Source organism: Mobula birostris, chromosome 15 (assembly GCF_030028105.1).
Source record: "Mobula birostris isolate sMobBir1 chromosome 15, sMobBir1.hap1, whole genome shotgun sequence".
NCBI classification, from domain to species: Eukaryota; Metazoa; Chordata; class Chondrichthyes; order Myliobatiformes; family Myliobatidae; genus Mobula; species Mobula birostris.
In genome coordinates this window covers 22,135,633-22,152,307 of record NC_092384.1, presented here as the reverse complement: position 1 = coordinate 22,152,307, position 16,675 = coordinate 22,135,633, and the positions used below count along the sequence as shown (strand labels likewise).

Below are 16,675 nucleotides of genomic sequence, written 5' to 3'. Positions count from 1 at the left end.
CCTTCGTCAGGACGGTCCTGACGAAGGGTCTCGGCCTGAAACGTCGACTGTACCTTTTCCTAGAGATGCTGCCTGGCCTGCTGCGTTCACCAGCAACTTTGATGTGTGTTGCTTGAATTTCCAGCATCTGCAGAATTCCTGTTGTTTGCGTTTTTTAAAACAGAACGGGATGTAGGTGAATCCTATTGCCAGGTTTCAGTTGGAAAATGGCTAAATGCACAAAGAGATTTTGAATGTTTATTTTAAAACAAAAACACTGATCTCCTAACTGGGGAACCTACTGCCAGAGGTGAAGAGGGATGGATTCCTGCAGAAGGCTGAGGTGTTTAGGTACAGCGATAACCTGCAGCAAAGTGACAACACCTCTAGTTTATCGAGTTACCCCCTCCTGTCCACTCCACAGACAATTCTGCAGATCTCCATTAGGTGTTACTGCAGAATCAATTACCCTGTCCTAATGAGGGAGAAGAAACAACATGATTAATAGCAGGCTGGCATATTAGAAATTGAACCAGACACTATTCCTGGACTCAACTTAGTCCTTGATGCAGGTGGACAATGGGTGACTAAAGAGTTTAAGTTCCTGGTGTATATTATGGTGGGGAGCTTCACTAGATTAGTTTAGACTCTAGGTGCCACAACAGAAAGTAATTGACATCATAAATTGTGAGAGAGAATGTAAGTCTAATATTGAACAGAGAACGAACTGATTGATGACAGGAAAGGCTCGTGATAGGAAATTTTCTAGTTAGAAGAAATTATAAGCAGAAAATGCCGTATTTGTGGTGCCTAAGTATTCAGTGGTGTTCAAACTGGAAAATCAACACTCTTGAGAAGATTTGAAAGTAGAAGCATGAGACGCTTGGAAAATAGTCTGGCAATGTGGGCAGATTCAAAATCTTTAGTTTTCAAATAAACTAAATAAAACTGAGCCACTGGGTAACAAATGGGTTTAAATAAACCATGAACAAGAGAGAGAGTATGCCCCTGATAGCAGAAAATGCTGTTTAGGAACTGTGTATTTGAACATGATAGACAATTTAGCCCAATAGTATAAGATCAATGCAATAAGCTAACAGGCCACGTGGCGAGGAATCAGAGATTTTGTGTACAACTATCTAGTCGTTGGTCTTGGCCTTGACACAGGCAAAGCCCAGATACCAACAAAGTATACAACTTGAAATTCTTTTCCAGGTAGCCATGAAACCAAGAAAGGCAGCACAACATACAAGAATTAATTTTCAGGAAGGGATTGAGAAAATTGCAGGAGATTTTATTTTGAATAGAAGTTTACAGTATTATAAATTTTATTTTATTTAAAGATACAGCACCATAGCGAGTTCTTCCGGTCCAATGAGATCACACCACTCAATTATTGCCTTGTGAATAATCAACCTACTAACCCAACATCTTTGGAACATGGGTGGAAACTGGAGCAGCCAGAGGAAACCCACGCAGTCACGGAGAGAATGTTCAAACTCCTAATGGACCACAGCAGAACTGAATCCAGGTGACTGGCTCTGTAATAGCCTTACACTAACTGCTACTCTTCTCTAAAAAAGGAATAGGATTGTATTTCCTAAAGGGAAGTATAAACGCTTCCAACGTCTCTATTAAGTGAAAAGGTTCAGATACTATTGTAAAAATTAACTGCTTCCTTTCAAAGTATTATGAGATAAATGGTTAATCCAAGTGAGTTCTAGGGGGAGCTGGATGTGTTTCTGGTGAGGGAAGGGATCGGGAAATGTGATGCAGTGGAGAACTCTAACTCTCTCTGGGTACATCAACTGCCCTAAATCTTTTGCACTCCTGAGTTTCTATGCAACCCCTTTGATGAAACCAAATGCAGAACTGGCAGCACGTTCAGCAAATTTATATCTTCTTTTCCAAAGGTGATCTATTCAGAAATTACAAGGTTATTGCAATACAATAGCTGTATCGAGAAGCACCATTTACAATTTCAAATTATCACTATTGAGCCTCTGAGGTGCCCACCTGTCCCAGAGATCTCTCATTCGACCTGCGGACACCACGTGTTCCTTCTGTGGGTGCACGCAGGCATGGACGTAACCCTAGAGGAGAGGCAGGCAACCAGCTCAGGCAGAACCTTTGACTGCCTGCCATGTAGACCCATTAATGACGAGCCTGGCCAGGTCCAGCATACTAAACATTTGCACAATGTGACAAAGTCTCTGCAGTCCGGCACGACAGTTCTTTAAAAAGGCAGAGAAATTCTAGTGCATGAGCCCTCAGTCACTATCGATTGTACATTCGAAATAACTTTCTGTAATTACGCTGAACGGGTTACTTGGCCCATTGAACCTGTGCTAGCATTCCACTCAGTGTTGTTCCTCCAGATCAATAACCAGTGGGACATGGAAAAGACTCTGGTCCTTTTAAATGGTGCGTTTCACAGGATGTTTTGATGTACCTGTGATTAATGAGGAAATCTAAGGCTTACTAGTTACGGACTAGATGGATTAGAATAGATGGGTTCCTGACAGAGACCCAGTTTTGGATGCATACTGAGGACTCTGCACATATGAGTTCTGTTTCTGCAGTTCGCTACAGGCAGTCTTGGATCCCTTTTGTACAATATGTGGCAAAGACCGCAGGATACCTCACCAGGAATAAACCCAGCGAATAGCGAAGTAAAACAGATGAGTGAGGGAATGCAAAGGGTTGGTCAGTGACACGGTTGCCGGGATAGCAGGACTGATGTAGGCACAGTGGTTGGGTCTGACGCAATACCTCTCGGAGCTGCTGAACAGTAGCTTGCCCACTGCCAGCAGGAGAGCTGCTCCGCAGGCTAATCTTCAAAGTGCCACCAAGGTCCGAGTGAATGCATGGGGTTGATGCCTGAAGGAAGAACGCTGGCCGAGCCAACATCGTTATCGTTGTATTGTGGTCAGGTCACATCCTGCTGTCAGTGGTGCGAGGGAATTCACTGAGGTTGCTTAAAAGATGAGTTCAGTTTCTCACCAAGAAGCAGTTAGTACAGCCATCAGGGCATCTGCCTGAACCCATGATCTCATGAGACAGAGAAGTGTCTACAGCTAACCAAGCCCAACACGTGGTTTTGTATATCAGCTTACAAAGGTTCACCTAATGCCAGCAAATCGGGACAAAACTGAACACGGCCTTCCTCAGATGACTAGTCTCCCATTCGCACTCACACAAAATGCAGGTGATCAGGCAGCATCTATGCAGAAGAATAAAGAGTTGATATTTCAGGCCGAGACCCTTCATCAGGATTGGAAAGGAAGCGGGGGGGGAAGCCAGAATAAGAAGGCAGGAGGAGGATAAGGTGCACAGGTTGGCAGGTGGTAGGTGAAGCCAGGTGGGTGGGTGGGTGGGGGAGGGGAGACGAGGTGAGAAGCTGGCATGTGATAGGTGGAAAAGGCTTAGGAAGATAGGAGAGGAGAGTGGACCATGGGAGAAAGGGAAGGAGGAAGGGCACCAGACAGAGGTTCCGAGGAGGTGAGGAGAAGAACTAGAATGAGGAATGGAAAGGAAAGGGAGGGGGAGGGGGGAGAAATTACTGGAAGTTAGAGAAATTGATGTTCATGCCATCAGGTTGGAGGCTACCCAGATGGAATATGAGGTGTTGCTCCTCCAACCCAAGAGTGGCTTCATCTTGGTAATAGAAAAGGCCATAGAGTGACATATTGGAATGGGATTGGAGAGCATAATTAAAATGATTGGTCACCAGGAAGTCCTCCCTCTTGTGGATGGTCTACCATTCCCAATTAGGGAGACTGTTCTATTTCCAACACCTATTACGCTCATGTCTATTCGCACAAAGTATAACAAGTCTTTAACTGACGAGCAGTTAGGGATTTAACTAGGGAATCCAGGCAGTCAAATAACGCACCAGGACTCATTCCTTCCACAGATACTCTATCCTAATATTTCTCAGGAATTTATCTAACTCTGCTCGTTTTGCTTTCTGCCCCTGAATCTGTCTCCACTTGCAGAGCATCTGATAGGCTTTTTCAGTCGAGCCATCCACATTGTAATCATAGTCGATGGTGTCGATCTCCCCATTGGTCAGGCCCAAGCATCTGGCCAGTCCTCTCCACTTGACATTGACTTGTTCAGCCAGTTCCACACATTCTTTCATGGTAACCACTGATGAAGGAGCTGCAATCAGATACAAAGACCAGAAATAAAGCATTCCAATACATTTGCTGCACCTTTTCTCAACAGGGCAGGTCAGGATGAAACTCTGTAGCAGACCCAACTTGCACAAGATGCTGGAGACCTCAGCAAGTTAGGCAGCATCAAGGGAAGGAATAAGAGTCAATGTTTCAGCCTGAAGTATTAACTGTTTATTCCTCCTCATAGATGCCGTCTGACCAACTGAGTTCCCCAAGCGTATTGTGTATGCTGCTCCAAATTTCCAGCATCTGCAGAATCTCTTCTGCTTCTGTTTACCTATAGAGTTATGGAACTCTACAGCACAGAAGCAAGCCCTTTGGCCCATCTAGTCTGTGCTGAACCATTAAACTGCCTATTCTCATCGACCTGCACTTGAACCATAGTCCTCCATAACTCTCCCATCCATGTACCTATCTAATTTCTCTTAAATGTTGAAACTGAACCCACATTCATCACTTCTGCTGGCACCTCATTCCACACTCTGACTACCCAAAGTGAAGAGGTTCCCCTTATGTTCCCCATAAACTTCTCACCTTTCACACTTATTATCACCTCTAGTTCTACTCTTACCCAACGTCAGTGGAAAAAGCCTGCATGCATTTACCCTGTCTATACCCCTCATAATGTTGTACAGCTCTAGTCAATCTCTCAAACTCCTATGCCCCAGGGAATAAAGTTCTAACCTATTCAAACTTTCCCTATAAATCAGGTCAAGTCCTGGTAACATCCTTCTAAACTTTCTCTGTATTCTTTCAAACTTATTCACATCTTTCCTATAGTTAGGTGACCAAAACTGCACACAATGCTCCAAATTAGGCCTTACCAACATCTTATACAGTCGACGTTCACTAATCCGACTACCTGTAATCCGGTTCCTTCGATAATCCGGTACTCATTTCAAATTTCCTGGGCCACCGTACCAATCTGCTGCACATTGTTTTGATTGCGCTAGATCTATTCACGTGTTGGCGTGCTCTTGTAAGCACAGACAGCCGATTTCTGCATTTATTAATATCATTGGCTCTTTTTTAGCCCCAATTATGGCCCCAGTGAGTAAAGGAAATGCACCTCGTGCTGTGAAGCAGAAACACCGCTCATTATCCATTAAAGATAAGGTTGAACTCTTGAAAAAACTGGACAGTGGTGTATCGGTGAAAAGCTTGTGCGAATGTTACAACATTGGCTCTTCCACAGTGAACGATATAAAGAAACAGAAAGAAAAACAGGTACATTTTTTTGCTGATAGTGGCTCAAAGAAACAGAAGTGTGTAAGAAAAGCAATGAAAGACGGAAGAAATTCGGAACTAGATAAAGTGCTGATAATGTGGTTTAATCTTTGTGTAAGTGAAGGTGTTGAACTATCTGGAGGTATGGTGAAGGAACAAGTAAAAGTGTTTCATGAAGAACTAGAACTAGATTATGAGTGTGACTATAGTGAAAGCTGGCTTCATCAGTGCAAGCAGCGTCAGGGCTTACAGTTTTGTGCAGTGTGTGGTGAAAAACGTTCAGCAGACAAGGAAGCAGCAGCAGAGTTTGTTGACGAGTTCGCCAAGTTAGTCTCCGATGAAAAACTAAGCCCCAAGCAGGTGTACAATGCTGATGAGACTGCTTTGTACTGGAGATGTATACCAAGAAGAACACTTTAACAACAGCAGATGCAGAATCGCCAACAGGGTGTAAGGCATCGAGAGATCATGTAACATTGCTCATTTTTCAAGATGGAGATGTTGATGATCCTGACAACCCCACACTTGCAGACATGTAACTTTGCCTGAAGGTATATTAAATGTCTCACTTTAGAAGTGGAAGTGCTCAACTGTTCTGAATATGTTAATTCCTGTACATTTACCTCTACCCTTTATTTTATCTGTGCCTGTACATACTACTTTATTAAAATTTCACTTTAATATTTCTGTTTCATTATTATCTAACTTGTACTCATTTACATGGTAGTTTAAAGGTATGATGAGGTGGTTAGCTATTGCTTAATGTGATCCTTCTGTAATTCGGCATTTTCACTAATCCGGCACTCCTCAGGTCCCAGTGGTGCCGGATCAGTGAAGGTCAACCTGTACAACTTCAACATAACATCCCAAAGTCCGGCACTCAGCACTTTGATTTATGAAAGCCAACGTGCTAAAAGCTTTCTTTATGACTCTATCTACCTGTGATGCCACTTTCAATGAATTATGGACCTGTATTCCCAGATCCCTTTGTTCTACCTCACTCCTCAGTGCCCGACCGTTCACTGTGTAAGACCTACCCTGGTTGTCCTCCCAAAGTGCAACATCTCACACTTGTCTGCATTAAATTCCATCTGCCACTTTTGCATCTAGTCCATATAAGACCATAAGATACAGGAGCAGAAATAGGCCATTTGGCCCATTGAGTCTGCTCTGCCATTCAATCATAGGCTGATCCAATTCTTCCAGTCATCCCCACTAACCTGCTTTCTCCCCATACCCTTTGATGCCCTGGCTAATCAAGAACCTATCTATCTCTGCCTTAAATACACCCAATGACTTGGCCTCCACAGCCTCTTGTGACAACGAATTTCACAGATTTACCACCCTCTGGCTAAAGTAGTTTCTCCACATCTCTGTTCTAAATGGACGTGCTTCAATCCTGAAGTGGTGCTCTCTTGTCCTAGACTCCCCTACCATGGGAAATGACTTTGCCATATCTAATCTGTTCAGGCCTCTTAACATTCTATGAGATCTATGTCTCTATGAGATCTCCCTCATTCTCCTGAACTCCAGGGAATTCAGCCCACAAGCTGCCAGACGTTCCTCATATGGTCACCCTTTCATTCCTGGAAACATTCTCGAGAATCTTCTCTGAACCCTCTCCAATGTCAGTATGTGCTTTCTAAAATAAGGAGCCCAAAACTGCACACAGTACTCCAAGTGTCTCATGAATGCCTTATAGAGCCTCAACGTCACATCCCTGCTCTTATATTCGATACCACCGACTCAGCCTGGAGGTTAACCTTTAGGGTATCTTGCACAAGGACTCCCAAGTCCCTTTGCATCCCTGCATTTTGAATTTTCTCCCCATCTAAATAATAGTCTGCCCGTTTATTTCTTCTACCACAGTGCATGACCATACACTTTCCGACATTGTATTTCATTTGCCGCTTCTTTGTCCATTCCCCCAAACTATCTCAGTTTCTCTGCAGGCTCTCTGTTTTCTCAACACTACCCGCTCCTCCACCTATCTTTGTATCATCGGCAAATTCAGCCACAATTCCATTAATCCCATAGTCCAAAGCATTGACATACAATGTAAAAAGCAGCAGTCCCAACACCGACCCCTGTGGAACTCCACTGGTAACCGGTAGCCAGCCAGAATAGGATCGCTTTATTCCCACTCTCTGTTTTCTGCCGATCAGCTGATGCTCCACCCACGCTAGTAACTTCCCTGTAATTCCATGGGCTTTTATCTTGCTAAGCAGCCTCATGTGCGGCACCTTGTCAAAGGCCTTCTGAAAATCCAAGTACACCACATCTGCTGCATCTCCTTTGTCTGCCCTGCCTGTAATTTCCTCAGAAACATTTGCAGTAGGTTAGTCAGGCAGGATTTTCCTGTTGCAAGCCTTGATAGCCTTCCTTGCTGAAAATTTCACCCCCAATCCTGGTGTCATCCACAAATTTGCTGATCCCCCAGTTTACCACATTATCATCCAAATAATTAAAGGCCTTGCTAAAGTCCACATAGACAACATCCCTTCATCAACTTTCCTGGTAACTTCCTCAAAAAACCCTCTGAGATAGGTTAGACTCAACCTACCATGCACAAAGCTATGTTGACTGGCCAAATACTCGTATATCCAGTCCCTTAGAATACCTTCTAATAACTTTCCCACTACTGATGTCGGGTTTACCAGCCTATAATTTCCTGGTTTATGCTTAGAGCCTTTCTTAAACAACAGAAGAATATTAGTTATCCTCCAATCCTCCAGTGTCTCACCCATGGCTAAGAAAATTTTAAATGTATCTGCTAGGGCCCCTGCAATTTCTGCGCTAGCCTCCTACAGGGTCCGAGGAAACACCTTGTCAGGCCCTGGAGATTTATCCACCCTAATTTGCCTCAAGACAACAAACACCTCCTCCTCTGTAATCCGTATAAGGCCCATGACCTTGCTGCTGGTTTGCCTCATTTGTATACCTCTGCGTCCTTCTCCCAAGTAATACAAATGCCCCATCTCTTTCAAGCTATGATTTCTGATGGCTGGACTAGTTTCAGTGAAGAGTCACTGGCCTCAGATATTGGCTCTGTTTCTGCAACCCGACATTGCCTGGCCTGCTGAGTGTTTCCAGCAATGTTGTTCCATAATTCCCAGTTTTGGTGAAATTCCATCAGGGTTACCCTAGGTGTCATAGATAGAACTGAGAAATTCTAAGGGTAAGAAGACCCTAATGGGAGTTATCTACAGGCCCTCAAACAGTAGTCTGGATGTAGGGTGTAAGTTGAACCAAGAGTTAAAACTGGCATGTCGCAAAGGTAATGCTACAGTTGTTATGGGGGATTTCAACATGCAGGTAGACTGCAGGAATTAGGTTGGTACTGGACCCCAAGAAAGGGAGTTTGTGGAGTCCCTCCGAGATGGATTCTTAGAACAGCTTGTACTGAAGCCTACCAGAGAGAACGCAATTCTAGATTTAGTGTTGTGCAATGAACCAGATTTGATCAGGGACTTCGAGGTAAAGGAGCCATTAGGAGATAGTGACCACAATATGATAAGTTTTAATCTACAATTTGAGAGGGAGAAGGGAAACTCGGAAGTGTCAGTATTACAGTTGAACAAAGGGAACTATGGTGCTATGAGGGAGGAGCTGCCCAAAATTCAATGGAACAATACCCTAGCAGGGATGACAGTGGAACAGCAATGGCAAGTGTTTCTGGGAATAATGCGGAAGGTGCAGGATCAGTTCGTTCCAAAGAGGAAGAAAGATCCTAAGGGGAGTAAAGGGAGGCTGTGGCTGACAAGGGAGGTAATGGACAGTATAAAAATAAAAGAGAAGTATAACATAGCAAAGACGAGTGGGAAGCCAGAGGATTGAGGAACTTTTAAAGATAACTAAAAAGGCAATACGTGGAGAAAAAAAAGAGATACGAAGGTAAACTAGCCAAGAATATAAAGGAGGATAGTAAAAGCTTCTTTAGGTATGTGAAAAGGAAAAAAATAGTTAAGATCAAAATTGGGCCCTTGAAGAAATAAGCAGGTGAATTTATTTTGGAGAACAAGGAAATGGCAGACGAGTTGAACAGGTACTTTGGATCTGTCTTCACTGGGGAAGACACAAACAATCTCCCAGATGTAATAGCGGCCAAAAGACTTAGGGTAATGGATGAATTGAAGGAAATTTATATTAGGCAGGAAATGGTGTTGGATAGGCTGTTGGGTCTGAAGGCTGATAAGTCCCCGGGACCTGATGGTCTGCATCCCAGGGTACTTAAGGAGGTGGCTTTAGAAATCATCGACGCATTGGTAATCATTTTCCAGTGTTCTATAGATTCAGGATCAGTTCCTGTGGATTGGAGGGTGGCTAATATTGTCCCTCTCTTCAAGAAGGGAGGAAGAGAGAAAACAGGAAATTATAGACCGGTTAGCCTAACGTCAGTGGTGGGAAAGATGCTGGAGTCAATTATAAAAGATGAAATTACGACACATCTGGATAGTAGTAACAGGATTGGTCCAAGTCAGCATAGATTTACAAAGGGGAAATCGTGCTTGACTAATCTTCTGGAATTTTTTGAGGATGTAACTATGAAAATGGACAAGGGAGAGCCAATGGATGTAGTGTGCCTGGACTTTCAGAAAGCCTTTGATAAAGTCCCACATAGGAGATTAGTGGGCAAAATTAGGGCACATGGTATTGGGGGCAGAGTACTGACATGGATTGAAAATTGGCTGGCTGACAGAAGACAAAGAGTAGCGATTAACGGGTCCCTTTCAGAATGGCAGGCGGTGACCAGTGGGGTACCACCGGGTTCAGTGCTGGGACCGCAGCTGTTTACAATATATATTAATGATTTAGATGAGGGAATTAAAAGTAACATTAGCAAATTTGCCAATGACACAAAGCTGGGTGGCAGTGTGAAATATGAGGAGGATGTTATGAGAATGGACAGGCTGGGTGATTGGGCAGATGCATGGCAGATGCAGTTTAATGTGGATAAATGTGAGGTTATCCACTTTGGTGGTAAGAACGGGAAGGCAGATTATGATCTAAATGGAGTCAAGTTAGGAAAAGGGGAAGCACAACGAGATCTAGGTGTTCTTGTACATCAGTCACTGAAAGCGAGCATGCAAGTACAGCAGGCAGTGAAGAAAGCTAATGGCATGCTGGCCTTCATAACAAGGGGAATTGAGTATAAGAGCAAAGAGGTCCTTCTGCAGCTGTACAGGGCCCTGGTGAAACCACACCTGGAGTACTGTGTGCAGTTTAGGTCTCCAAATTTGAGGAAGGACATTCTTGCTATTGAGGGAGTGCAGCGTAGGTTCACAAGGTTAATTTCCGGGATGGCGGGACTGTCATATGTCGAAAGATTGGAGCGACTGGGCTTGTATACTCTGGAATTTAGAAGGCTGAGAGGGGATCTTATTGAAACATATAAGATTATTAAGGGATTGGACACGCTGGAGGCGGGAAGCATGTTCCCGCTGATGGGTGAGTCCAGAACCAGAGGCCACGGTTTAAGAATTAGGAGTAGGCCATTTCGAACGGAGTTGAGGAAAAACTTTTTCACCCAGAGAGTGGTGGATATATGGAATGCTCTGCCCCAGAAGGCTGTGGAGGCCAAGTCTCTGGATGCTTTCAAAAAAGAGATGGATAGAGCTCTTAAAGATAGTGGAATCAAAGGTTATGGGAATAAGGCAGGAATTGGATACTGATTGTGGATGATCAGCCATGATCACAGTGAATGGCGGTGCTGGCTCAAAGGGCCGAATGGCCTACTCCTGCACCTATTGTCTATTGTCTAGTGTCATGGTGTTGAATGATCTCTGGCTTGCTGCTGAGGCACAGTCTGCCTGAAGCTAGAGGGTGGCCATACTTTCAACAGGCCATAGAAAGGGTCAGAGGGGGCCCAATGAACTGAGCCAGTTCTGAGCCAATAACAGGGCAGAGATCCTCTTCCACCCCACTGCTTCCACGCACCTCATGGACGGACGGACATGACAGGGGAGGGGTCCTGCTGCCAATGGCTTTAACATACCAAGTGTCACAAATACTCACACTTTACAACTCTCTCTTGGCTGGAATCCCGTGACATTTCTGCAGAGAAAGAGAGAGAAATCAACATTGAAGGGTACGCTGTGAGGATTGTAATGTACACTGCCGCCTCTCCCAACCCCTTCCTTCCACCCCCACCTCTCCCTTGTCAGCAGACCCTCAGAACTTCACCTTCTGACTCCTCTCCTCTTCCCAATGATCTCCTTTCTCTATCTCCACATTCTTCCCCTCCGACCACCCCACTTCCACAGCCCCCTCGATCTCAAACCCCTCCTTCACTCTCTTCACGTTCCCCACACCCTCCTCTCCTCCTCGATCTGTTCCCCACACCCTCCTCTCCTCCTCAATCTGTTTCCCCGCACCCTCCTCTCCTCCTCAATCTGTTTCCCCACACCCTCCTCTCCTCCTCAATCTGTTTCCCCGCACCCTCCTCTCCTCCTCAATCTGTTTCCCCACACCCTCCTCTCCTCCTCAATCTGTTTCCCCACACCCTCCTCTCCTCTTCAATCTGTTTCCCCACACTCTCCTCTCCTCCTTGATCTGTTCCCCACACCCTCCGCTCCTCCTCAATCTGTTTCCCCACACCCTCCTCTCCTCCTCAATCTGTTTCCCCACACCCTCCTCTCCTCTTCAATCTGTTTCCCCACACCCTCCTCTCCTCCTCGATCTGTTTCCCCACACTCCTCTCCTCCTCGATCTGTTCCCCACACCCTTCTCTCCTCCTCGATCTGTTTCCCCACACTCCTCTCCTCCTCGATCTGTTCCCCACACCCTCCTCTCCTCCTCAATCTGTTTCCTCACACCCTCCTCTCCTCTTCAATCTGTTTCCCCACACTCTCCTCTCCTCCTCGATCTGTTCCCCACACCCTCCGCTCCTCCTCAATCTGTTTCCCCACACCCTCCTCTCCTCCTCAATCTGTTTCCCCACACCCTCCTCTCCTCTTCAATCTGTTTCCCCACACTCTCCTCTCCTCCTCGATCTGTTCCCCACACCCTCCTCTCCTCCTCGATCTGTTTCCCCACACTCCTCTCCTCCTCGATCTGTTCCCCACACCCTTCTCTCCTCCTCGATCTGTTTCCCCACACTCCTCTCCTCCTTGATGTTTCCCCACACTCCTCTCCTCCTCGATCTGTTTCCTCACACCCTCCTCTCCTCCTCAATCTGTTCCCCACGCTCCTCTCCTCCTCGATCTGTTCCCTACACTCCTCTCCTCCTCGATCTGTTTCCCCTGAGACCCAGAGCCCTCAAACGTTCCTCGTATGATAACCCCTTCATTCCTGAAATCATCCTTGTGAGCCTCCTCTGGAAACCTCTCCAATGCTAGTACATCTCTTCTCGGTTGAGGGGCCCAAAACTGTTCACAATACTCCAGGTGAGGCCTCACCAGTGTCTTATAAAACCTTAGCATCACATCCTTGTTCTTGTATTCTCAACCTCTTGAAATGAATGCTAACATAACATTTGCCTTCCTCACCACTGAATCAGCATGCAAGTTAACCTTTAGGGAGTTCTGCACAAGGACTCCCAAGTCCCACTGCATGTCAGGTTTTTGGACTTTCTCCCCATTTAGGAGATAGTCTGCACATTTATTTCTACTACCAACATGCATGACCAAGCATTTTCCAACATTGTATTTCATTGACCACTTTCTTGCCCATTCTCCTAATCTGTCCTCTAATCGAGAAGTCCTTCTGCATCCTGCATGTTTCCTCAACACTACCTGCCCCTCCACCAATCTTCGTATCATCTGCAAACTTGGCAACGAACCCATCTATTTCATCATCATTTACATACAGCATAAAAAGAAGTGGTCCCAACACCGACCCCTGTGGAACACCACTAGTCACTGGCAGCCAAACAGAAAACGATCCTTTTATTTTCACTCGCTGCCTTCTTCCAATCAGCCAATGCTCCAACCATGTTAGTAACTTTCCTGTAATACCATGGGCTCTTAACTTGGTAAGCAGCCTCATGTGTGGCATCTTGTCAAAGGCCTTCTGAAAGTCCAAATATACATCCACTGCATCCCTTTTATCTATCCTACTTGTAATCTCCTCAAAGAATTCCAACAGGTTCATCTGGCAGAATTTTCCTTTAAAAAAACCATGCTGACTTTGTCCTATCTTGTCCTGTCCATCATCCCATCCTTAACCATTGACTCTAACATCTTCTCAACCACTGAGGTCAGGCTAATTGGTCTATAATTTCCTTTCTGCTGTCTTCCTCCTTTGTTAAAGAGTGGAGTGACATTTAAGAGTAACAGCACCCACTTCTCTTCCTACACACACTACAGCATCCGGCACACTGCTAGTGTCTTCCACAGTGAAGAATGATGCAAAATACTCATTTAGTTCATCTGCCATCTCCTTTTCCCCCATTATTATTTCTCCTGCCTCATTTTCTAGTGGTCTTATATCCATTCTCATTTCTCTTTTATTTTTTACATACTTGAAAAAGATTTTACTATTCACTTTGATATTATTTGCTAGCTTGCTTTGATATTTCATCTTTTCCCTTCTAACGTCACCTTTTTCTGTCACCTCTGCCCCATGTCATGGGATTGGAATCCAGGCTGGTGAAGACCCCCGGAAGTTGCATACTGGCACAAAAAGAGCACAACAGACTCACCAGACATGCCTTCCTTCCAGACGGATTCCGGGACGGGCTCTGAAAAATCATGGGGAAGACCACAGAAAGAACAGATCAGGAGTGGATCCCATTTTATTGGGTCAGAAGTCTCATCATCACAGACTAGTCTGGTTATGGCAACTGTCCCAGTAGTTTGTTACAGGGAGCTGAGAAACCTATTCAACCCATTTTCCCTCCTCCTGCACTCCGAATCTCTAATTAGCCCCACTGTTTGTTCTTTCTACCTGGAACTGCTTGTCCAGTCCCCTTTTGGGACTTACCACTGGATGTACTCGTCTGAACCTCCCCATCTGCTCTCGCGCCCCCCCCCCGCACTCCTTAGTGACAACACGACCAGGGGGTCTCAGAAGCTGAGTACTCTGTCAATGACTGCAGCTTGGGTGTCCTGGTTCTCCACTGCAAGAGTTGACGTTTGAATGGCTTCCCGCTCATCCAGTCCAGACAGAAGCCTTTTGGAGGTGACATAGGGATGGGCATTGGTTTATTATTGTCTCATGTACCGAGATACCGTGAAAAGCTTATCTTAAATTTGCTTCACACATTATTCACTCTTCATCATTACACAATGATTTAAACTAGACAAAGGTAAAGCAGTACAATGCAGAATAAAATAAAATAAAAAGAGGCCGATTCTGAGGCCAAGAGTCTGCCTTATTGTACAAGAATTTCATTCAGGAGTCTGATAACAGCAGGACAGAAGTGAGCAGAGTTGTCAGAGTGAGTTTGAAGGTTGAAGAAGGGAAGATGAACAAGCACAACTCCAGCGTGCAGCGGAATTGTGTCTCCTGGGTTGGGATCACAGCTTGTCATTATCAGGCCCCATATGTAGTACAGCAGTCAGAGATTTCTGGGCAGCTGAATTTCAGAAGGCGTTTTCATGGTCCCCTTTGCTTGACAAGGTACAACCGAAAAGAGCCAAAGAGCAGCTCATTAGCTGAGCTTTTCTCTTGAGGGAGGCTATTTTCAGAATTTAAAGGTCAAGGTTCACGTTGTGGCCCCACCAATCCTCCTGCAACAGGGCACAAGACTCACCGGTGACAGAAGCAACTTCACTGTGAATAGCTTTCTCAGCACCTACTGAGGACACCTGCAGTTACTCCAGTCACTCCTACCCTTCCCGGAAGCCAGTCAGGAGATCCAGGGGATTCAGACTCAACAGCTTGAGTCCAAAGACCTCACCTCTAGCCACACCTCAGTCCCGCGTGGCAAGGATCCATGGTAGACATCACTTGCACCTCCACTACCATCTTCTCCACACTTAAACAGGGCACTCTCCAGGTACCTAGCACCTTGGCCCCAGATGGCATCAGTCCAGCCAACAGGGAAATAATTCCCACCACTGAAGGTGTCACTGTTCAGATGACTCACCGACAAGGTTGAAGTTTTCATTCTGTTCCTCAACGGGTTCTAAACAAAACAAGAAACCATTAGCGATCAGCTGGGAATAATGTAGTAAGAATTACACTGAGCAGAGTGAATTGTGTATTTCGGAGTGCAAGGACACGGATTTGGTCACCACAGTGAACGATAGCCTGCAATGCCATCTGGTGGTGGCGCCAAGAACTGCACAAAGTTTTTTAAAACGTGAAAGAGGCAAGTTAAAATGACACAAGCTTATAATCTTTCCAGGTAGTTTATAGGGTACAGAAAATACCACACGTGCCATTATCCAAGTACAGCATTATTGTGTATTTAGATATACAATAGCAATGTACTGAGATAAAGAGCAACACACATGAAATGCTGGAGAAACTCAGCAGGTCAGGCAGCATCTATAGAAACAGGAATTAACAGTTGCTGTTTCGGGCTGAGATCTTGAGTTTATATATTGAGATAAAGGTAGTTTTATTATCTACATTCTAATGAAGAGATGGGAGAGCTCTTCTCGGGGATGGTATAGACTTGATTGGCTGAATGATCTGTGCAAGCACGGTAATATCAAGGTCCAAGGTTTAGTCAGCCTCTGTGGATTTTGTCAAAGAGCAGCTAGGCACAGAATGAAGTTCAGCCACAGAGTATCTGAGCTCAAACTCCATGTACAAACTGGATGCTGTCTATTTTAAACAGCCAGTCATGATTCTAGGAAGAGGCCATCATCTCAGAACTTGAGTCCTGGCACCCCATCCAGAAGATTCAGGGCCCCCACCCTTGCTACCCCATGATCTAGTATGGCAAGGATCCACAGAAGGATGTACTTGGACCTCCACTGCCACCTCCTTCTCACTGGGGTGCTCTGTTCTGAGAAACAGCAGCCTACACGGGCTGGGAAGAGGTCCACTGACACCTTGGAGACGTCTGGCACGTGAAGAGCGGGTTGCTGCCCAGGCTCCACTCATGCTGCCTGACCTGCTGAGTGGTTTCAGCATTTGGTGCGGAGTTGAGTACCAACACACTGCAGGAACTCAGTACAGCCTTGGACGATCGGTGACGAAGACCTTATACCTGCAGGCTGAACCAAATCAGCTCAGGATATTCCACTGAGCAAAACTCATGCCCAATTGAGGAAGACTCAGGCTTGGACTTTATTTGTTTGAAGTATCATCAAATGAGCTCCTCGTTGCCTCTGCTGACCTGACACCCAGCACCTGGTCAGAGCAACCACAGGCACTCTATCACAGCTTCCACA

The 16,675-nt window shown here is 45.4% G+C and overlaps 1 protein-coding gene across 3 annotated transcripts in view; it reads right to left on the bottom strand.

Moving 5' to 3' along the window:
- LOC140210464 (receptor-interacting serine/threonine-protein kinase 2-like) overlaps positions 1-16,675 on the bottom strand; it is a 43,769-nt gene that overhangs the window by 2,785 nt on the left and 24,309 nt on the right. The window contains exons 8-11 of one of the 3 annotated variants that reach the window (XM_072279436.1): positions 15,418-15,456; positions 14,029-14,067; positions 11,403-11,441; positions 1,257-4,143 (exon numbers count right to left, since the gene is read on the bottom strand). In XM_072279436.1, coding sequence (XP_072135537.1) covers positions 3,881-4,143; positions 11,403-11,441; positions 14,029-14,067; positions 15,418-15,456 — 380 coding nt within the window. In that variant the 3' untranslated portion in view covers positions 1,257-3,880. Of the gene's footprint in view, positions 1-1,256; positions 4,144-11,402; positions 11,442-14,028; positions 14,068-15,417; positions 15,457-16,675 lie in introns of those variants that run through there. The other 2 variants (XM_072279438.1, XM_072279437.1) reach the window with 2 other exon arrangements.